Raw genomic sequence first — 24348 nt, 5'->3', positions numbered from 1 at the left:
AAAGACTGAATGGCCACTTTAAACTATTTGGCTTAATGATAGAATTGAGATTGAAATAGTGACAGGTTGCTAGCCCATCGCCTAAAAAAGAATCCCAAGTTTGTAAGCCTATCCCTTAGTCGCCTTTTACGACATCCACGGGAAAGAGATGGAGTGGTGGAGTAATATTAAAAAAAGATAAAAGTAAAAAAAAAGTAAGCTTATACACTTGGGATTCTTTTTTTAGGCGATGGGCTAGCAACCTGTCACTATTTCAATCTCAATTCTAACTTAAAGCCAAATAGCTGAACGTGGCCTATGAGTCTTTTCAAGGCTGTTGGCTCTGTTTACCCCGCAAGGGATATGTCACGGTGTTAAGGTTAATTATAGAATTGAGATTCAAATAGTGACAGGTTGCTAGCCCATCGCCTACAATAAGAATCCAAAATTCATAGGCCTATCCATTAGTCGCCTTTACGACATCCATGGCTAAGTGATGGAGTGGTCCTATTCTTTTTCTACATACATACATACATATGATCACGTCTATATCCCTAGCGGGGTAGACAGAGCCACCAGTCTTAAAAAGACTGATAGGCCACGCTCAGCTGTTTGGCTTAGTGATAGAATTGTGATTCAAATAGTGACAGGTTGCTAGCCCATCGCCTAAAAGAGAAATCCCAAGTTTATAAGCCTATCCCTTAGTCCTTTTACGACATCCGTGGGAGAGAGATGGAGTGGTCCTATTCTTTTTTGTAATGGTGCCGGGAACCACACGGCACTTCTTTTTCTGTTGGTATTTAATAGATAATACAATATTGTGTTGTTGGGTATGTGAGGTTCTACAAGTGACGACCTTACATTGGGACTTTGGGACAGATCAATTACCTAAGCGTTGACTAAAAAATTTAAATCCATCTTAAATCTCTTAAATTTAATTTAGTATGTTAATACAATATCTGAGCTATTATATTATTGCAAAGTTTCATGAGAATTCGCTCGGTAGTTTTTGAGTGAAAGAGTAACAAACCCACACATCCACTTATCCATACAAACTTTCGCGTTTATAATATTATTATTAATATTTCAATTTGTAAATTTAATTTTAGTTTGTAATCATGTTTTTTTTAATAAGTAGTTTAAGTTTAAGTTATTTCTGATTAAATGTACTTATAATTTTAATACGAATAAGATGTAGAAATTAAAGATTTTAATATTTTAAAACCAGCGTCAGTCTGCTAACCTATGACTCGTTCAGGCTAATTACCAGCAATTGCGAGGTCAGACTATGGTCAGGTCTCCAGTATTTGTCCTGTGGTCGGGCAGTGAGAACCAATCTTACTAAGTAGTGTGTTTATTGTACTGTCACGTGGTTCTTAGGCAAAAAGTTATATTGTAATCTTTGTGTTTTCTAAGATATTTTTAATTATATTTTTTAATTTTGGTTAAAAACATTAAGGTAAACTTGTGTAATTTTGTATTAAGTTTCCTTTCAAGAAAAAAATTAAATTTTTAAATCATGTTTCACTTTTGATTACCATTAGTTTGTTAGATTAATTTTTGGGAGAAATAGATTGAAAAAATAAAAATAGTACTTACATTTTCATTTATTCAAAATTATTGACATAATATACAGAATTGTTTGATTTTTTTTACCTAAATTATGATTTAATCCTTAAAAAATGAAATTAATATAGGTAAATATCAAATTTAAGTAACAGTCAGTGACGGTTAATTCATATTCAAAATGACCAAGTGCAAAATATGAAGAAGAAAAAAGAGTGACAATGAATACCAAAGTGGAGAATTTGGACTCGAACAGCTTGGTGGAGATCCTGAAGAATGCTGATCTGCATGAGTTTGTGGAGTTTGTTCTGGAGAAGGGAATCGACGGGAGGAAGCTTTTGGTAAGTTTCTAGTTTCAATATTGAATCAAGGTATCTCACTAATTGACGTCAAACATTCTTCTTCCTCGTGACGTTATTCCTAGTCACATTCTGATTTGAATGATAACCGATGCTCTGAGAGTATATTTTCCCTCACCGTAAGGGAAAACATTGTGAGGAAAACTGTACATTTAGGCAACTGGATGTGTAACCATAATCGATCCTCAATGTGGAGTGCAGATGGGAGTCGTATCGTGTAAGAACCTGACTCACCCAATCCAGGATCCATGGTCAAAGGCATACCCCGGGCTCCTCTCCAGAGTGGTGAGGATGCAATCGGGACTAAAAGCCAGGAGGAAGAAGTGAAGAAATCGAGTGCTTTTATATACTCCATCGGAAACCACATAAAAATTGTAAAAAGTATTTTTTCCTTTTTTGTTTGTGTCAATCCAAATTCTCCAAATCCTTAATTTTTCTTTTTTTAAAAATAAATTAAAAAAATGCTGTGGGTACTTTGCTTATAAGAACAAACACGAACACTTAATAATAAAAAAAGCACACTTATCAAATCATTAATGTTATAAATCAAGTTGCAGTGTAGTTTGTTCCGCCGCTTCTTCTACACATTCGCGCTTCGTAAGCGGTAGTAGATATGATTAGATTTAAGTGATGTGACGTCAATAAGTTATACCTTGTATCCAATTTTGAAAATAAACGTATTCTATTCTATTAAAATAGCTTACGAATTCATACAAAACAAATTTTAGATAATATTACAGCGCAAACAACACATTGAGTTTGGGTTCCCGCCAAAATGTCCGGAATATTATTTACGTGCCACGAATTTTGGGTCAAAAAACAATATGTGCATTATAAATTGTTCTTGCAAGTATGTCGGAAAGGGTCGAAGCGAAAGTAACAAACAATAGTGGCTCCGTTAACTGAACGTAATTATTAACCCTTCATTAAAACTTGCGGCGTAATTCAAAATATCCCAACTAATCTCAATAAAGTGAACTCGGCCCAATAAAATTAAGTTGCAAAAGGCTAGAGCAACTTTCAAGATGCTTTGTTAATTATTGTTGTGTTGTTGGCTTTAATTTCAACTTCTTGAATTCACTTTAATAATAAAGTATTTACTTAAAAAAAGGTAAAAATTAAATCAAATCATTTTCAGAATAGAATACCAGACTAAACTAAGTTACTAAACTTTACTAATAAATTTTTAGGTAGGTACTTGTAATTTTTCAGGGAGTTATTGTTGTATTCTTATTTTTTTACCATGCATAACAGGGTAAAAAGTATGTGTAATATAAAAATTCGAAGTAAACAATTCCTTTTACTCTTTTTTACAAGTTACTTGGCAAGTAACATAAAAAAATTAGAAAGATTATTGGCATCGTTTGATAAAAGTTGGATGCGAAGACGTCCCATTTCCAAACTTATTTGCATTATAATTTGCAGGATGTCACTGAAGGGCTTGTCAAAGTGTGGGCGCCAAAAGCGAACGCCAAAAAATTCATGCTACTCGTCGAAGATTTGAAACTCAATCCAGATAAGTATGTCGATAAGGAAAAAAGTCAAGAAAAGTTAACTGATGATGATAAAAAAGTTGTGGAAATTCCTATCGAATGTCAATACCAGACTGTTCCATCGAAAAGATTGAGAGAAGAACAGAGAGCAGCAACTTCAATGTCAAGCATTGAAGATATTCTAAAGAGACTGGTGCCTGCTAAGAGTTTTTTGTACAGAAATCAACAGAGGGTAACAGAGAAGTCCGTACCTTCGTACCTTCCCATGGACGGCGGGAAGAAAACTAGAAAGTTATTCAGGCTGAGTTACGAATACCCCGACATATTTTCCAGATTCTCTAAACATGAAACTTTTGACGACAGAGGGTATTACTCGGTTAAAACTAACAGATTTTCCATGCAAAAAACTTACAAGAGACAAGAATATAGAACGAAATATAAATCTTTATCAACAACTGAAGAAATTGATAAATTTCCTGACGATCATTTTTATGAAGATCTTTGCTATAATGATGTTAACAAAAATGATGATAATATGGAAAATATAGATACTCCGAGTCAGGTATATCACGTTAAATCGGGTCTTGTGAAAATACAAGAACTTTTTCAGTCATTTCGAATGCCTTTTTTCAAGAAACTTGAATCAGTGGAAGAGGAACTAACCACTAATTGTGGTGACAAGACTGAAAAACAAAAGAAAGAAACTGAAACCAATTTGTATGAGAACAGTGATAGTGTTGTAAACATGTATGATTCAGTTCGCGTAATACCAACATCAGTTGATGCAAATTTATTTGAAACGATAAATGTAAGTTATATTTCTGATTATTACTGGATATTGCTGTTGAAATTTTAACAATTTTTGACAAAAATACTTGAAATATTTGTATTTTTAAAAGTAAATCGGCAAGGAATCTTACCATAAAACTTTGTCTTTACATCTAAGTTCTGTTAAGCTTCTTGCCATAAATTTGACGGACTCTGGGTTTCTCCAAAGAGGAAACAATTAAAAATTAACGTTAATATGTATTATGATACTTACATACATAAATACATATAATCTCGTCTATATTCCTTCACGGGTAAACAGAACCAACAGTCTTTTGATAAGGCCACATATATACCATATTCAGCTGGCTGGGTATGCATTAATAAATGAAACCAAGATTCAAATAGTGACAGGTTACAAGGCTATCGCCTAAAAGAAGAATCCATACATATAATAAAACTGTAACTCAACTTTGTCTGTACATTGAAGATATTTAAGAAAAAAAAATATAAGGGGTCTTTTTAGGGTCAATAGAAGCCAAAACAATTTTTTTTAGAATTTTTGTCTGTCTGTCTGTCCGTCTGTCTGTCTGTATGTTTGTACGCGCATCACGCAAAATCTACCGAACGGATCTGAACGAAATTCGGCACAGATATAGTTAGTAACCTGGATTAGAATATAGGCTACTTTTTATCCTGAAATTCTATCCCAAGGGGATGAAATAGGGGGTGCAAGTTTGTATGGAACTTCGTCATTTTTGATTTGAATCGATATAAAAGCTATAAATAATTATACATACATACGTACATATGGTCATGTCTATATCCCTTGCGGGGTAGACAGAGCTAACAGTCTTAAAAAGGCTGAATGGCCACGTTCAGCTTTTTGGCTTAATGATAGAATTGAGATTCAAATAGTGACAGGTTGCTAACCCAACGCCTAAAAAAGAATCCCAAGTTTGTAAGCCTATCCCTTAGTCGCCTTTTACGACATCCATAGAAAAGAGCTGGAGTGGTCCTATTCTTTTTTGTGTTGGTGCCGGGAACCACACGGCACTATAAATAATTAATTCTTATATTTATTATGATGATTAAAAAAATAGCATTTTATTGATTTAATTCATTATGCTTTGTTTATTGATTTAGTTCCCGTGGTTTAGGTATTTATTTTTTGACCACCCGATACGAGATGGCGCCTCATGAGAATTTAAGAAATAACACGATTGCAGCCGCCGGCAAAATTTTTAATTAATTAAGTTTTAATTAAGTAATTTTAGTTTCGCCAGTACTTACTGTTTCACCACATCTTTAAGAAGATTTTTTTTTATGTATGAGAAGATTTTTTTATGTAGGTAGTTTGACGCACCCCGCATCGGCGATGGTTGCCATGTTCCTCAAGATTAGCAGGAATAACACACCTATAGTAACGTCAGTACTTACCGTTTCACCATTGATTTAGTTCCCGTGGTTTAGATATTTATTTTTTGACCACCCGATACGAGATGGCGCCACATAAGAATTTAAGAAATAACGCGATTGTAGCCGCTGGCAAATTTTTTAATTAATTAAAAATTCGTTTTTCATTGTTTAGTTTCCATGGTTAAGACATTTACTTATTTGGAGAAAATAACAGGGAATCGCATTATGGGTGGTACCACTGTATTATTTTGTGGTGATTTCCGCCAGAGCCGAGGTACTAGAGCTGATGAAGTAAGCGCATGTCTCAAACGATCCATACTCTGGCCTCAGGTTAGGAAATTAAGTCTAACACGTAATACGTTAGGTGGTAACCCTCAAGCGCAAGAATTCTCAAATGTGTTATTAAAAATCGGTAATGGTACGTTGCCTGAATCGAACGGATTGGTGACTCTGCCAGAGAACCTCTGTCAAGTAGTCACTTCGGTGGAGGAACTTATCCATTTCGTTTATGGAGACCTATCTCAAATAATTCATCACGAGGATTCTTGGATATGCGAGCGAGCAATCCTAACACCCAAAAATGAGCAACCAGCTGCTAATAATTTTAGTATTTTGGAAAAAAATTATATACCAATCCATAAATACAGTTTAAGATAGTACCGATGCTACAACTTATCCGGTAGAGTTCCTTAATTCACTTTCGGCATCTGGACTGCCCGCGCATACAATTGCACTAAAAGTAGGCATTCCAATTATGTTGCTACGCAACTTAACGCCGCCGAAACTTTGTAATGGGACTCGCCTTAAAGTGGTGTCGCTTCATAACAATATTATAGAAGTTAAAATTCTTACTGGTTGTGCAGCTGGTGAAACTGTTTTTATACCGCGCATTCCCCTCATTCCCAACAACTTTCCATTTCAATTTAAGCGTGTACAGTTTCCAGTGGCTATATGTTTCGCGATGACAATTAATAAATAGCAAGGTCTTGGAGCAGCCGGAGTCGACCTCAGGACGAATTGCTTCTCACACGGACAGCTACGTCGCTTGCTGGCGGGTCACCAGCTATGACAGTTTATCTATATTATATTATGGGCAAGACAGGAAATGTTGTATACAAAGAGATACTTTAACGTTCCATTATTATACTTACCTTTTTTTGTCTTTAGAATTTATTCGTTTTTTAACAGCTGCGCCCCCGGGACTTTGCTTTTGTAGGAAAAATAAATTATGTTCTATTCCAGGCATTATTCTTCCCGTGTACTAAGTTTCATCAAAATCTATCCAATTGAATTTGCGTGATTGAATAGCATCCTCAAACACGCACCCACGTAGGCACATCTATTTTTTTGCATAATATTAGTTTATGTCAATGCAAGGCTCTTAATCTAAGCAATCTTTTTATGGAAGCGAAATTAACGCAGGCGAAGCCGCGGGCAAAAGCTAGTCACAAATGAATTCGCCTTTTTTCTTGATTTTTTTAGACAAAACTCCCGGTTGAAGACTATTTGGAGCCAGTCCAGTTGAACAAAGACTACTGCAGCGTCGTCGACAAGGTTGAGAAGAGAGAAGATTCATTGCTGGGCTACATCAGGAGCATGTTTGAGACTCGCTTTGGATTGAGAAGGGGTAAGGATTTCTTAGATTTTAGACTCTAAGAAAAGGGTCTATATTTGGTCCGATCTAGTTTATTAATATGATCATTTTTTCGTAAAGTGTTTCATATAAATGGTGAATTATGACAAAAGTTGTTACTTATATTTTACGTAATTTGTCCCGTATATATTTATTTATTTATAATATCACGAGATCAGTGTGTGAAAAGTAACGAATTCATTATAAAACTCGCTTCCACGTGACAGACAAATAATGAAATGATCAGCGGATTTGACGAGACTTATTGGGTTTGCTAATTCCATTGAGCCGCGGCGAGGGACCGCCTGTCACACTGTACTGTTTCATACATACATACATATAAATATAAATAAATATATACGGGACAAATTACACTGATTGAGTTAGCCTCGAAGTAAGCTCGAGACTTGTGTTACGAGATACTAACTCAACGATACTATATTTTATAATAAATACTTATATAAATAAACATCCAAGACCCAGGCCAATCAGAAAAAGTTCTTTTCTCATCATGCCCTGGCCGGGATTCGAACCCGGGATCTCTAGTGTCACAGACAAGCGCACTACCGTTGCGCCACAGAGGCCGTCAAAACATATGGTCACGTCTATATCCCTTGCGGGGTAGACAGAGTCAACAGTCTTGTAAAGACTGAATGGCCACGTTCAGCTTTTTGGCTTAATAATAGAATTGAGATTCAAATAGTGACACATTCAAGTAGTGACTGTAATGTTTCACTTTTACTTATTTTACGTACTTATTTCTTATGAAACATCCATACATACATATAATCACGTCTATATCACTTGCAGAGCCAATAGTCTTGAAAATAATGATAAGCTTTCTTCGTTCAGTCCCTTAGTCGCCTTTTATGACATCCATGGGAAAGAGTAGTCCTATCTTTCTTCTATTGGTGCTGGGAACCACACGGCAATGCCGGGAACCATACGGCATGGTTAACAATTACATTAATATTAATATATTATTGTTAATCAACTTTACATAAATAAGCTTCACGCAGCTGAACGTGGCCTATCAGTATTTCAAGACTTCTAGCTCAGTCTACCCCGCAAGTGATATAGGCGTGATTGTATGAACGAACGAATGAAAAACTTCACATAACTGTACAATTACCTATTCCTTATCACTACATAGTATAAAACAAAATCGCTATTTTAGTCTGTTTGTCTGTATGCGCAACGGATTTTGATGCGGTATTTTGTAACAGGTAGAGTGATTCAAGAGGAAGGTTTTTATGTATAATAACATTTATAATTTTGCACCCGTGCGAAGCCGGGGCGGGTCGCTAGTTAGACTATACATTGCTAAGTTAACAATGACAGCTCACCTGTACACCCACGTCACAAGTTGCTGTAATTAAATTGAAGAATGCCGCCATTAATCCCCGACCTCTGACCCTGTTGTCAGTCATACAATTTAGTTAAGTCCCAAATCCTACAGGAACCGTGTATGATATACTATATAAATCATATGTCGCACTGATTGTTTGTGTGTAAAATATTAGAGGGCGTAAGACGAGAATGTAAATCTAAGATTGAATTAAATATAATAATACATACATATAAGCACGTCCATATACCTTGCGGGGTAGACAGAGCTAACAGTCTTGAAATTACTGATAGGCTACGATCAGCTGTTTAGCTTTCTTATAGAATTGAAATTCATATAAAGTTACAGGTTGCAAGACCGTCGAAAAAAAAAAATTCCCAAAAAGAATGTATAATATAAAGGTACCAAAGAGCCTCTTCATGTTGGCTTCGGCCCCATGAACGCCTTCCAAATGTCACAGTGCACATTTTACACGTACCAACATAAAAATATAAATTAAATATAGATCCAGCCAGTGGTTTAGACTATGCGTTGGATATATAATATACTAGGTGTCCCGGCAAACGTTGTTTTGCCATATAAATATTTTTTAAGTAATTTCTAGTTAAAAAAAAATGTTAAGGGTGTATAACCCTTATCACTAAGGGATATGAAAAAATAGATGTTGGCCGATTATCAGACCTACTCAAGATGCGCACAAATTTTCATGAGAGAAATTACAGGGTGACATTTAAAACAACCCTTTTAAACATAGACTATACCCATGCTTCTGAGCCCTTTGAGCCTATTTTTATTTAAATTAAACGTCATCATTTTCACATTTAAAAAACCCTCAAAAACTACGTCACACGCTTTAATACAGACCAATACTACAAAAAGAAATTAAAACTAAACATGTTAATAAATGTCTTAAAAATAAATTATTTTTCTAGTATCAAGATCAAGTAAAGTACAGAGTTGTCGAGATCGCTCAGCTGAATGAATTGTGTCGTTGACCTCTGAATCTTACGCGTCGCTTTTCCGCCGGCCGGGGTGATATGACGTATTTTGGATCGTGGATTTTGATACTTTTATTTTTTTCGTACTCCCTGAAATATGAACCGATAATTTTCTTTGAACGTTTTTAAATATCCTTTAAATGAGTACACTTAACAGTTAAATTTATGCAGTTGAATTAAAAGTCACCCTGTATAAGATAGTAAATCAGTCAGTCTCGTCTTTTTTATATTTTGATTTCTTTTTTTAGTGGTGAGGATGCAACCGGGCCTTTAGCAAGGAATAAGAATACAAATTACACCAAGCACCGCTTACTTTTTTTTCTTAACTCTTTTAATGGTGTTTACAATTACCGCATTCGGTGTGAGTGCCGGCCATTTTAAGCCGTGTCGGAAATTATGCCGAATCGGATTACTCGTCACATTCGCGTCCCGGGGGCTTTTTCTCACTTTTCCCGGACATACATGAAACATATTATGAATACTAGAATAAAAACTACATAGGTACATAGGTACTTGTAATAAAATATTTCAAAGGATTTTAAAAGCATTTGACGCGTTGTGCACTCCGTCTCTTTCCCATGGATGTTCTTTATGATATGCCTATGTCCTATATGAGCAAAACGCGACTAAGGGATAGGCTAATAAACTTGGGATTCTTCTTTTAAGCGATGGGCTAGCAAACTGTCACTATTGGAATCTCAATTCCATCATTAGTCGACAGCTGAACGTGGCCTTTCAGTCTTTGTGAGACTGAGATAAAGATGTGATTATATGTATGTATGCTTTACAGGATATGGTATGGGTTAGTTTGAATGTTTGGGATGGTTTCTTATGATTATATCTGTATTATTTTAGTACGATTGCTGCTTCATCCGCGTAAAAATAAAAAAAACGCTTATTTTTTACGAGTCAAAAAAATATTTGTTATGAATATGATGTATACGTACATTATATATACTAATCACGTTTACATCCGTTACGGGGTAGACATAGCACACAGTTTCGAAAAGGCTGAACTGAAAAATACATAAAGTACCTAATAAAACATTAGGTACCTCTCAAAAAAAGTAAAGAGATAAGAAAGTCGAAACATCATTAATTTTCTTTCTGTAATTTAATAATTTTTTTTAAATTCAAACTTATTTATTATTGACTATAGTATAGTGAATTAAAATTAAAACTAAAACTACTTATAAAAAACGAAAGATGATTACATACAAAACAATTTTTGGTTATATATTTGACAGAATACAAAGCAAACCCGCGCGATAGTGTCATAATCCAGTTTCCCTCGCTATTATTCCCGCTTCACATCCCGCCTCGTTATCATTTATTTTTTCTGGCAGTCACATGCTCTACACGTGTGTAGGGTTGTGCCGTGCGCGGCGATATAACGATATCGATAGATTACAGTTAAATATTGATAAAGAACGTCGCGTGTTAATTTTTTTTTAATTATTGCCGAATATGACTGCAGCTTGCGTAACAAAATGATGAAGCATTTGGAAAACTGTTTTTCGTAAAAATAACGTAGCGAAGTTTTATTAAAAAATAGTTTATTTATCCTTACTAATGAATTTAATATTGTAAATGTATTAAACTAAGAAGAAAATAAATGAAAGTTCATGCTTTCACGTCACTTTTAAGTTTTTAATTCGATTAAGTCATTGTTTAAGAATGACGCGTAGTCAATGTCTCATAATTTAATCTTAGTCCGAAATATTTTCAAATACTTTCTTGAAGTTATTGTTTTTGGGTTTATTAAAATTATTCAGAACAAAATAGCCCATTTTGTTCTGAATAATTTTAATAAATCAAAAAATGGAAATGTTGGAAGAAAAAAGAAATCTATCGATATACAGAAATATAAATGCGCAATGTCGTCAATCACTAAAACACCACAGGGTAAAGTATAGAAAAAAAATAAAAGTAACAGTTATAATAAGTGAAATAAAATAAAAGTTTGTGGGACAATCGGTCTGTTTGTTTTTCCCTACGCAGTAGATCGTGTTCAGACTGAAGTGAGATGTGTTGTATTGTGAATTATTGAAGTGTTCTAAACAAAATAATAACTAACTTTGTGATTGACTGAAAATGTGATTTCGTAAAAAATTCGGTATAAAACTTCGATATAAATGGACAAAAACAGTGTGACTATGTGGACATATTAAAAAAATAATATTCATCTCTCCTCTCACGGGTCTACTAGAAGAGCTTTCTATTGAAATACTAGCTGTCCCGGCAAATGTTGTTTTGCTATATAATTAATTTTTAAGTAAATATGATAATAAATGAAAAATAGATGTTGGCCCATCGCCTAAAAGAATTATCCCCAGTTTATAAGCCTATCCCTTAGTCGCCGTTTACGACATCCAGGGGAAAGAGATGGAGTAATACATTTCTCTTTTTTTTCTCCTACAATTTATAATATTTATCATGAATTACATTTGTTCCCGATAAGGCCGTCACTTTCAGCCGTTGTTTACAGCGGAAGCAATATGAAACAAAACAAATAAAAATATGGAATTCTCAGTAATTTCCGTTTCAGAGAGATGATGATAAATTATATTTCTTAGAATTTCTCAACGGGAAACATTTTCTTGTTGGAACTGTTGCGTATTTATATTTTATCTGTCAAATCAAGAATTGAAACAGACTGAGAATCTAAAAATCTAAATTTTTGTCTTATGTATGTAGTTCTCCGATACAAAATTTTTGGCAATATCTTTCAAGTACAGACATCGCTCAGTACACAATTTTATTACATACAAACATACATATGGTCAAGTTTATATACCTTGTGGGGTAGACAGAGCCAACAGTCTTGAAAATACCGATAGGTCAATATCTACGCGGATGAGTCAGAAATGACTCACGAGTCACTCAGATCGTAACCAATTGATTCCAATTAGTGATACTGAGCGAGGCGCCATGTTATTCAGATGGATCGCATTACAAAGTAACTTAAAGCATACGTTATGGGGCATTACAAAATAACTAAGAGTACCTATAGGTACATAAATTCATTAAACCCGTTCGGGCGCATTATGTCCAATTCGCAAAATGTCCAATTGTCCAGTTCTAAACTACTAGATCTGGACCAAATGCAAACTGGACCAATTTAGAACTGGACTAACTGCGAACTGGACCAATTTCGAACTGGACCAATTTCGAACTGGACCAATTTCGAACTGGACCAATTGCGAACTGGACAATTGGACATTTTGCGAATTGGACATAATGCGCCCAACCGATTAAACCATATTCGTTTCCCGGAGGGGTAGGCAGAGACTACATAATGTCACGACCCTGCGTACGCCTCTTCGCTACGTCTTTCATGCGAAATTCATTCTCATTTATAATTTTTAATCTCAGACACCAGGTCCATTGAAATTAAATTATAGTGTTTAAAATTTAAAGAAAACTAACTAAATTATTTACCAAGTGACAGATACATACACTAAGTGAAGTGACATTGTAATTACATTTAAATTAACCAATAATTAAGATCGAGTGACACTAAATCGTGTTAATTTGAACACTGAAAATGATCATAAAAATTTAAGAAAAGGACTAAAATACATCTAATAAAGATTTCTTTAAGACAAAGATATCAAAATTTTAATACTACAAACTAAAAGTTTATGTCTATAAACAGAGTGACCATAACATTTAATCAGTGTGAATATAAATGAGAAAAAAAAAATGGAAATTTACAAAATGGACACGTTGAATTAATGAAATAATGTGCTGGTGGATTAAAGTGAGCGCCCCGTTAGCCCATAATCTGCTTTTACGACTTGGCGATGCCGCTGTGGACTGCCTGTATAGGCTGCTGCATTGCGTTACTGATGTCGTCACAGGTGAGTATTCAACTATTCGCGTCTATACCCCTTGCGGGGTAGTCAGAGCCAACAGTCTTGAAAAGACTTATAGGCCACGTTCAGCTGTTTGGCTTTATGATGGAATTGAGATTCAACTAGTGCTAGCCCATCGCCTAAAAGTAGAATCTCAAGTTTATAAGCCTTTTACCTTAGTCGCCTTTTACGACATCCATGGGAACGAGATGAAGTGATCCTATTCTTTTTTTTATTGGTGCCGGGAAGTACACGGCACTAATAATAAAATATACTCAGTTAAAATAAAACGTTTAAGTAGTTTTTTACAAGGCCGTGTGGTTTTCGGCACTTAAGAATGGAATTACTCCATATCTTCCCCGTGGATGTCGTAATATAAGGCGATTAAAGGAAAGGCTTTTAAACTTTGGATTCCTCTTGTAGGCGATGGGTTAACAACCTGTCACTATTTGAATCTCAATTCAAGCATAAAGAAATACAGCTGAACATGGCTTTTTGGTCTTTTTAAGACTTTTGGCTCTGTATACCCTGAAATGCATATAGACGTGACTATGTGTATGTAGTTTAAACTTAAATTTCCGTTTTTTATGATCCCGTAGGATATTTTTAACAAAAGCCTATTTTTTGACCACTGATTATTAACAAAGGGTTAGGGTGAGGTCAAGAGTACCCGAAAACCGCCGAGCTTGCATGAAGAGAGTTATGAATGTGGATGAAGCGAAGGAAGTATGCAGAGATCGTGGCAAGTTGACAGATGTCGTCTCTGCCTACCCCTACGGGAAAGAGGCGTGATTTATGTATGTATAAAATTACATACATACATAATTTCAGGACATTATGTGTAAACAGCCATTTATTGAAAAAATTTTACATACATACATACATATGGTCACGTCTATATCCCTTGCGGGGTAGACAGAGCCAACAGTCTTGAAAAACCCGAATGGCCACGTTCAGCTATTTGGCTTAATGATAAAACGTATATATAATGTATAACATTCCTAAACTAAAAACGATGGAATTTTGAAATCCGTGAAATAGGTGGAAGTTGAATACAGAGACTACATGAAATCATTTCACACAATCGAGGCAAACCACACGCAACAGCTAGTTTACGATATATAAATTCCGAGTTCGAAGGAATTACAGAAAGTAGTCACAACCGAAATAAAACACTCACTTGCCTCTTAAGAAACTTACTTTCTTAGCAGTTTATCCACCTCTTATCCCCTCCATCATTACCCCCCATTCAGCCTCCCAAAGAACTTCTAATCTTATTCGCTTTGAAGATTACACGAAATCGCTTGACCGACTAAGCAGACTCATTACTTTTATTTAATACAACTAAAATAAGTTCGTGCTTCTTCCCGGAATGGTGCCGTGTGGTTCCCGGCCTTAATAGAAAAAAGAATAGGACCACTCCATCTCTTTCCCATCGATGCCTTCTCTTGAGAGAAGGCGATTAAGGGATAGACGAAAAATTTTTGCGACTAATGGATAGGCTTATAAACTTGGGATTCTTCTTTTAGGCAACGGGCGTGGCCTTTCAGTCCTTTGATGACAGTTGGCTCTGTCTGCCCCGCAGGGGATATAGACGTGACTATTTGTGTCTACATATCTATGTACAATTCTTTTACAATACATTTTTTTTAATTCTTCGAGATTTCCGTATAATCTATCTTCAGACAAGAAAGAGGGCATTTTGCTATGAAGGCGTAATCATATGCACGCAATCTCTCATCTATATCCTCAACTTGACTAAAGATATCATCTTTACAGAAACCCACGACTCGCCATCAGAGGATTCGGAAGACGAGAAGCCGAATAAAGGCAGCCCTCCACCGAACAGAAGCGATGAACGCCCGCGTCACATGGCCGACCGTCCTCTCCCAGTGCCGGTGGAGAACGAGCCTTATTACATGAACATAGATCGAGGGGAGGCTGAGAACTTGCTGCTGGGTCACCCAGATGGTACCTTCGTCCTTAGACCTTCCAGTCAGGTAAAGCTATGTATATAAAACTCTTCGTTTACTTATTAACTGAGTGATTGACTCATTGGCTGACGACGCCAATCCTTATGTGGTGGATATTCCCGCGGGAACGGAAAAATATGGGATTATTCGTTATACGACCAAAATAACACCATTGGTTGTCATCAAATAAATTTATTTAAAACTATGTTTACTGTCGCTTCCAAAGCGTCAGTGCAGAAGCGGTATCAAACTGCACTGCAGCATTTTCTTCATGGAACGGCGCTTCAAAGAATACCTCGTATATACCAGCTTTTGAGTTTTTAAGACTGCTGGCTGTGTATACCCAGCAAGGGAAAAAGACGTGACTACATGTATGCATGTATTATCTACCTGTCAATCACTGGGTTAGAAAGAAAGGTGATAGCTTCGTCTAAGCTTTCACTTTTCATTGAAATGAAAAAAAAATTTGCTAGACTGACTCATTCTTCTTGTATATTTTATTGTTTTTTTTTATTCTATACTGGATTAGGCATTTGTTTTCCATCTTACCTGATGGTAAGTGACAATGAAGGTGAAGATAGTTCATGCCAATCAAAGAGATACTCCTTAAGAGTACTCTCTTTCTTACACTTTTCTTTATACAACAAAATACGTTAAAATCTCGACATGACGGCGTCTGTGGCGCAGGGGTAGTGCGCTTGTCTGTGTCACCGGAGGTCCCGGGTTCGAATCACGGCCAGGGCATGATAAGAAAACTCTCTCTCTCTGATTGGTCTGGGTCTTGGATGTTTATCTGTATAAGTATTTATTATAAAATATAGTATCGTTGAGTTAGTATCTCGTAACACAAGTCTCGAACTTACTTCGAGGCTAACTCAATCTGTGTAATTTTTCCCGTATATATATTTATCTCTTTGGTTTGCTGGAAGACACGCTTTACGTTGAACAGTTTCGAATCTTGTAGTCCGTGTACCTAGCACACTAGCGCAGTGGCTCGCAAACCTAGTTAGGTTGGCGAGCGACGATGTTACAGACTAACACACATGTGTATAAGTGATTCTGTCAACATTGCTAAAGGAGGTGGATTAGGATGGCAGTCTCGTGTTGTGTTCGAAATTGGTGTTCTACAGAGAATGAATTTTAACCGCCTTTAAAAAAAAAGGTGGTATTCGGTTTGACCTGTATGTATTAATGTACAAAACATACATAAATATACATAAATATTAAGCCTTTCTATAAGCCTTTTCACTCATTTCGGTAATCGCTGCACCTATTTATTTATGTTTATTGTGTACTAGCTGTGCCCGCGACTTCGTCCGCGTGGAATAGTTATTTTGTGCATCATTGAAGCCCTCAAAGAGGAATAATTTTCCCCGTTTTTTTCACATTTTTCATTATTTATTCGCTCCTAATAATTGCAGCGTGATAATAAATAGCCTAAAGCCTTCCTCGATAAATGGTCTATTAGACACAAAAAGAATTTTTAAATTCGAACCAGTAATTCCTGAGATTAGCGCGTTCAAACAAACAAACAAATTCTTCAGCTTTATAATATTAGTATAGATTATGCAAAAAAATTGATGTACCTACGTGAGTGCGTGTTTGAGGATGCTATTCAATCACGAAAATTCTACTGGATGGATTTTGATGAAACTTACGTAAACGGGAAGAATAATGCCTGGAATAGAACATAGTTTATTTTTCTTACAAAAGCAAAGTCCCGGAGACGCAGCTGTTAAAAAACAAATAAATTCTAAAGACAAAAAAAGGAAATTATAATAATGGAAAGTTAGAGTATCTCTTTGTATACAACATTTGCTGTCTTGCCCATTGAAGACATCACAAATAAACTGTCACAGCTGGTGACCTGCGGAAAGCGACGTAGAGCTGTCCGTGTGAGAAGCAATTCGTTCTGAGGTCGACTCCGGCTGCTCCAAGCGTTTGACCTTGCAATTTGTTAATCGTCATCGCGAAACATATAGCCACTGGAAACTGAACACGCTTAAATTGAAATGGAAAGTTGTTGGGAATGAGGGGAATGCGTGGTATAAAAACAATTTCACCAGCTGCACAACCAGTAAGAATTTTAGCTTCTATAATATTGTTATGAAGCGAAAATGTATTGTGAGGGCAATGTTAAAATATTAAGGGTTTTGAAAAAATCTCTAAGTGAATCTATTTGTTTTAAGCCATAGATAGCTCGAATTGCCCTTTTTTTTTGTAAACTATAATAATACTTTTAATTCTCATGTGGCGCCATCTAGTATCGGGTAGTCAAAAAATAAATATCTAAACCACGGGAACTAAATCAATGGTGAAACGGTACTTCATTGTGTGTTATTCCTGCTAATCTTGAGCGATGCATTGTCGCCGATGCGGGGCGCGTCAAACTACCTACACAAAAAAAAATCTTCTCAAAGATGTGGTGAAACGGTAAGTACTGGCGAAACTAAATCAATGAAAAAAAGAATTTCTAATAAATTGAAAATTTTGCCAGCGGCTACAATCGTGTTATTTCTTAAATTCTCATGAGGCACCATCTCGTATCGGGTGGGAAAAAAAATAAATATCTAAACCACGGGAACTTAATCAAAAAACAAAGCATAATGAATTAAATCAATAAAATCCTTTTTTTTAAATATCTCATCATTATAAATATGATAATTAATTATTTATAGCTTTTTATATCGATTCAAAAATGACGAAGTTCCATACAAACTTGCACCCCCTATTTCATCCCCTTGGGATAGAATTTCAGGATAAAAAGTAGCCTATATTCTAATCCAGGTTAATAGCTATATCTGTGCCGAATTTCGTTCAAATCCGTTTGGTAGATTTTGCGTGATGCGCGTACAAACATACAGACAGACAGACGGACAGACAGACAGACAGACAAAAATTCTAAAAAAAATTGGTTTGGCTTCTATTGACCCTAAAAAGACCCCTTATAATTTTTTTTCTTAAATATCTTCAATGTACAGACAAAGTTCAGTTACAGTTTTATTATATGTATGTTAATGTTAATATGTTAAATGTTAATGTTAATGTTAAATATGTTAAATGTTAATGTTAATATGTTAATGTTAATGTTAATGTTATATGTTATGTTATGTTATGTTATGTTATGTTATGTTATGTTATGTTATGTTATGTTATGTTATGTTATGTTATGTTATGTTATGTTATGTTATGTTATGTTATGTTATGTTATGTTATGTTATGTTATGTTATGTTATGTTATGTTATGTTATGTTATGTTATGTTATGTTATGTTATGTTATGTTATGTTATGTTATGTTATGTTATGTTATGTTATGTTATGTTATGTTATGTTATGTTATGTTATGTTATGTTATGTTATGTTATGTTATGTTATGTTATATGTTGTGTTAAAATATTAAGTATACAGTGCAGTGAGACTTTATTATTAAGTTGTGAGGGTAGAGTGTGACAATTACATATTGTGTTTGTGTTGCGATGTTAATGTACGCGTATCACTACTTATGTTTATAAATTAATGAATGTTCTCATGTAAGTGAATTTTGTTAATTCTTTATGAGAATAAATGCCTTTAAACCTAAAGGGTTTTGAAAAAATCTCTAAGTGAATCTATTTGTTTTAAGCCGTAGATAGCTCGAATGGCCCTTTTTTTGTAAACTATAATAATACTTTTAATTCTCATGTGGCGCCATCTAGTATCGGGTAGTCAAAAAATAAATATCTAAACCACGGGAACTAAATCAATGGTGAAACGGTAAGTACTGGCGTTACTACATTGTGTGTTATTCCTGCTAATCTTGAGCGAAGCATTGTCGCCGATGCGGGGTGCGTCAAACTACCTACAAAAAAAAAAATCTTCTCAAAGATGTGGTGAAACGGTAAGTACTGGCGAAACTAAATCAATGAAAAAAAGAATTTCTAATAAATTGAAAATTTTGCCAGCGGCTACAATCGTGTTATTTCTTAAATTCTCATGAGGCGCCATCTCGTATCGGGTGGGAAAAAAAATAAATATCTAAACCACGGGAACTTAATCAAAAAACAAAGCATAATGAATTAAATCAATAAAATGCTATTTTTTTAATCATCTCATCATTATAAATATGATAATTAATTATTTATAGCTTTTTATATCGATTCAAAAATGACGAAGTTCCATACAAACTTGCACCCCCTATTTCATCCCCTTGGGATAGAATTTCAGGATAAAAAGTAGCCTATATTCTAATCCAGGTTAATAGCTATATCTGTGCCGAATTTCGTTCAAATCCGTTCGGTAGATTTTGCGTGATGCGCGTACAAACATACAGACAGACAGACGGACAGACAGACAGACAAAAATTCTAAAAAAAATTGTTTTGGCTTCTATTGACCCTAAAAAGACCCCTTATAATTTTTTTTCTTAAATATCTTCAATGTACAGACAAAGTTCAGTTACAGTTTTATTATATGTATGGATATGTATTGATATTAAGAGTCTCTGTAATCGACGTGTTTGCATGAAGTCAATTGTGTGCAGGGATTGTGACAAGGGAAATAATATGGTCTTTGTTCTTTATAGAAGGCGTAATTTTATGTATAAAATAAACATATACAGGACAATTAGCACGGATAGAGTAACTCGAAATAAGTACGAGACTTGTGTTACGAGACATTAACTCAACAATACTATATTTTATAATCAGCGTCTACCTCCTAGCTCCAGTCCCGGTTGCATCCTCACTACTCTGGAAAGGAGCCCGGGGTGTGCCTGTGACCATGGATCCTGGATTGGGTGAGTCAGGTTTTTACACGAAGCGACTCACGTCTGACCTCCGCAACCTTTGCAGGGGAACCTTACCCGTATTGTATCGATCATGGCTACACATCCAGTTGCCTGAATGTGCAGGTTTCCTCACGATGTTTTCCCTCACCGTAAGGGAAAGAAAGAAAGAAAAATATTTTATTCGATACTAGCTGTGCCCGCGACTTCGTCCGCGTGGAATAGTTATTTTGTGCATCATTGAAGCCCTCAAAGAGGAATAATTTTCCCCGTTTTTTTCACATTTTTCATTATTTCTTCGCTCCTAATAGTTGCAGCGTGATAATAAATAGCCTAAAGCCTTCCTCGATAAATGGTCTATTAGACACAAAAAGAATTTTAAATTTGAACCAGTAATTCCTGAGATTAGCGTGTTCAAACAAACAAACAAATTCTTCAGCTTTATAATATTAGTATAGATTATGCAAAAAAAATAGATGTAAGACAAAAAAAGGAAATTATAATAATGGAAAGTTAAAGTATCTCTTTGTATACAACATTTGCTGTCTTGCCCATTGGAGACATCACAAATAAACTGAATGAGGGGAATGCGTGGTATAAAAACAATTTCACCAGCTGCACAACCAGCAAGAATTTTAGCTTCTATAATATTGTTATGAAGCGAAAATGTATTGTGAGGGCAATGTTAAAATATTAAGGGTTTTGAAAAAATCTCCAAGTGAATCTATTTGTTTTAAGCCGTAGATAGCTCGAATTGCCCTTTTTTTTGTAAACTATAATAATACTTTTAATTCTCATGTGGCGCCATCTCGTATCGGGTAGTCAAAAAATAAATATCTAAACCACGGGAACTAAATCAATGGTGAAACGGTAAGTACTGGCGTTACTACATTGTGTGTTATTCCTGCTAATCTTGAGCGATGCATTGTCGCCGATGCGGGGCGCGTCCAACTACCTACACAAAAAAAAATCTTCTCAAAGATGTGGTGAAACGGTAAGTACTGGCGAAACTAAATCAATGAAAAAAAGAATTTCTAATAAATTGAAAATTTTGCCAGCGGCTACAATCGTGTTATTTCTTAAATTCTCATGAGGCACCATCTCGTATCGGGTGGGAAAAAAAATAAATATCTAAACCACGGGAACTTAATCAAAAAACAAAGCATAATGAATTAAATCAATAAAATGCTATTTTTTTAATCATCTCATCATTATAAATATGATAATTAATTATTTTAGCTTTTTATATCGATTCAAAAATGACGAAGTTCCATACAAACTTGCACCCCCTATTTCATCCCCTTGGGATAGAATTTCAGGATAAAAAGTAGCCTATATTCTAATCCAGGTTAATAGCTATATCTGTGCCGAATTTCGTTCAAATCCGTTCGGTAGATTTTGCGTGATGCGCGTACAAACATACAGACAGACAGACGGACAGACAGACAGACAAAAATTCTAAAAAAAATTGTTTTGGCTTCTATTGACCCTAAAAAGACCCCTAATAATTTTTTTTCTTAAATATCTTCAATGTACAGACAAAGTTCAGTTACAGTTTTATTATATGTATGGATTATTGTAATTTTTATGTATGAATATTATAATTATTTTATTTTATATTTTGTGTAGGTAGGTATAAATATATTTATTTAATTTAACCCCAAATAAAGTTCTCTGTCAGACCCAATGGTTGACTGGTAGATAATGCTTCCAGCATTAAGTCCGCCAATTGTGCTATACATTTGTATTTTGTGCAATGAAATTTAAATAAACAAATAATAAATACGTATGTTTGTCCGCGATTATCTCGCGTTCGCGTACCGATTTTGATGCGATTTTCAAGAAAATGTTTTTAAACTTAGGATGGAGTTTTTGAAATTTAACCGACTTCAAAATACACTTAGTTATAAATGGCGTGCGAAAAATCGTGAGGGAACCTGCCAATTTGGGCAACGGGAACCGTGATCCAATATAGGTTAGGTTCCTCTGCTAATGTCAGACGGGAGTCGCTTAGTGAAAACTCATTGCCCAATCCAGGATCTTAGTCACAGGCAGACCCTGGGCTTCTCTCCATGGAGGTGAAAACACAACTGAGACTAAACCCTGAAGCGTGTTGAACGACAAATGATAGGTTTTGTTTCATTTTGTTTGACGGCCTCTGTGTCGAAGCGGTGAATACGCTTGTCTGTGTCACCGGAGGTCCCGTGTTTGAATCCCGGTCAGGGCATGATGAGGAACGATCTTTCCCTGATTGGCCTGGGTCTTGGATGTTTATCTATATACGTCATATTATTATCACCCCGGCCGGCGGAAAAGCGACACGTAAGATTCAGAGGTCAACGACACAATTCATTCAGCTGAGCGATCTCGACAACTCTGTACTTTACTTGATCTTGATACTACAAAAATAATTTATTTTTCAGACATTTATTTACATGTTTAGTTTTAATTTCTTTTTGTAGTATTGGTCTTTAATAAAGCGTGTGACGTAGTTTTTGAGGGTTTTTTAAATGTGAAAATGATGATGTTTAATTTAAATAAAAATAGACTGAAACGGCTCAGAAGCATGGGTATAGTCTATGTTTAAAAGGATGCAGTTGTTTTAAATGTCACCCTGTAGTACGCTTGTCTGTGACACCGGTGGTCCAGGGTTTGAATCCCGGCCAGGGCATGATGAGAAAAGAACTTTTTCTGATTGACCTGGGTCTTGGATGTTTATCTATATAACTTATTTCTTTCAACTGTTCCAGTCAACCCACGCCTACACCCTCAGCGTGTGCTGCGCTAACAAAGTCCACAACGTGGGTGTCCGCCGTCGCCCAGACGGGCGTCTAGCCCTGGGCTTCCCCCGGCGCGGAGAGAGGAGCTTCATGAGCGTGACCTCTCTTCTCAGACACCACAAAAGGAGAAGGCTGTTGCTGGTGGCCGGCGGAGGAGTAATCGGAGCCACCACGCTGAACGAGCCGCCGCAGTATTACCAAATGCCGAGTAGTCTGCCTGTTCTTTAGAAGAATTATGTTCTTCATGTATAATTCTTTATACATACATACATACATATGGTCACGTCCATATCCCATGCGGGGTAGACAGAGCCAACAGTCTTGAAGACTAAATTCTTTATAGAGAATATAATTTTCTTTTATATTTATAATGATAATCAAGAATGCTATTCTTTGACTTATTTGACGGAACAAAGTTTTGACAACGCTTGTTTGTTTGTTTTTAATATCTTTATACATATATACATACATATGGTCACGTCTATATCCCTTGCGGGGTAGACAGAGCCAACAGTCTTGAAAAGACTGAATGGCCACGTTCAGCTATTTGGCTTAATGATAGAATTGAGATATAATTAATATCTTTATTGTTCAGAAAATTCAATAAATAACTGTTTACATATAATGTCCTGAAGCAAACGCATGTTTAATATTCTCCTTTGATATTTTGCTATCATTTTCTTGAAAAATGTGTGCAAACTCGTATAGGTGAAGAAATATTTGCCTTCATATTACATGAATTTTTATTACATGTAATTCGTGTATGTTTGTTTGTTCGTTGTTGTTTTTATACTCATCTGTAAATAGCCCTGCTATTTACATACATAATACCACGTCTTTAACCCTTACAGGGTATACAGAGCCGATAGGCTCGGAAAGACTGAAAGGCCACATTCAGCTATTAATGACGGAATTAAAACACATATTTACAAGGTTAACAATTACATTAAAATCAATTTATAATTTTTGATCAACTTTACTGTGCCGTGCGGTTCCCGGCACCAATAAAAAAAAAGAAAAGGACCCCTACATCTCGTTCTCGTGGATGTCGTAAAAGGCGACTGAGTGATAGGCTTACAAACTTGGGATTCTTCATTTAGGCGACGGGCTAGCGACCTGTCACTATTTGAATCTCAATTCTATTATTAAGCCGAATAGCTCAATGTGGCCTATCAGTCTCTGTCTACCCCGCAAGGGATATAGACGTGATTATATGAACGAATGCTGTGATGCCGTGAAGGAACGAAAGTGCCGAAGGAGTGAAGTGGTTCCCGGTACCGATATAAAAGGAATATAATAGAATAGATTTATTTTCAAAATTGGATACAAGGTATCACATCAATATAATTAAACTATTTTTGATTTGATTTTTTTTAGATTGTTTCAATTAACAATATAAAGGTGATGCAGTCA

The 24348-nt window shown here is 35.5% G+C and overlaps 1 protein-coding gene across 1 annotated transcript; it reads left to right on the top strand.

Annotated features, from left to right (window-relative positions):
* Nucleotides 1-1396: 1396 nt before the first annotated feature.
* LOC106129514 (uncharacterized) lies at nt 1397-23163 on the top strand. Its single transcript, XM_013328106.2, has 6 exons — nt 1397-1438; nt 1677-1886; nt 3330-4205; nt 7067-7211; nt 15200-15420; nt 22906-23163. The coding sequence occupies exons 2-6, from the start codon at nt 1767-1769 to the stop codon at nt 23161-23163; spliced, it is 1620 nt and encodes a 539-aa protein (XP_013183560.1). The 5' UTR covers nt 1397-1438; nt 1677-1766.
* The last annotated feature ends 1185 nt before the right edge of the window (nt 23164-24348 follow it).

This window comes from Amyelois transitella, chromosome 23 (genome assembly GCF_032362555.1).
Source record: "Amyelois transitella isolate CPQ chromosome 23, ilAmyTran1.1, whole genome shotgun sequence".
NCBI classification, from domain to species: Eukaryota; Metazoa; Arthropoda; class Insecta; order Lepidoptera; family Pyralidae; genus Amyelois; species Amyelois transitella.
This window is presented reverse-complemented; position numbering and strand designations above follow the sequence as displayed.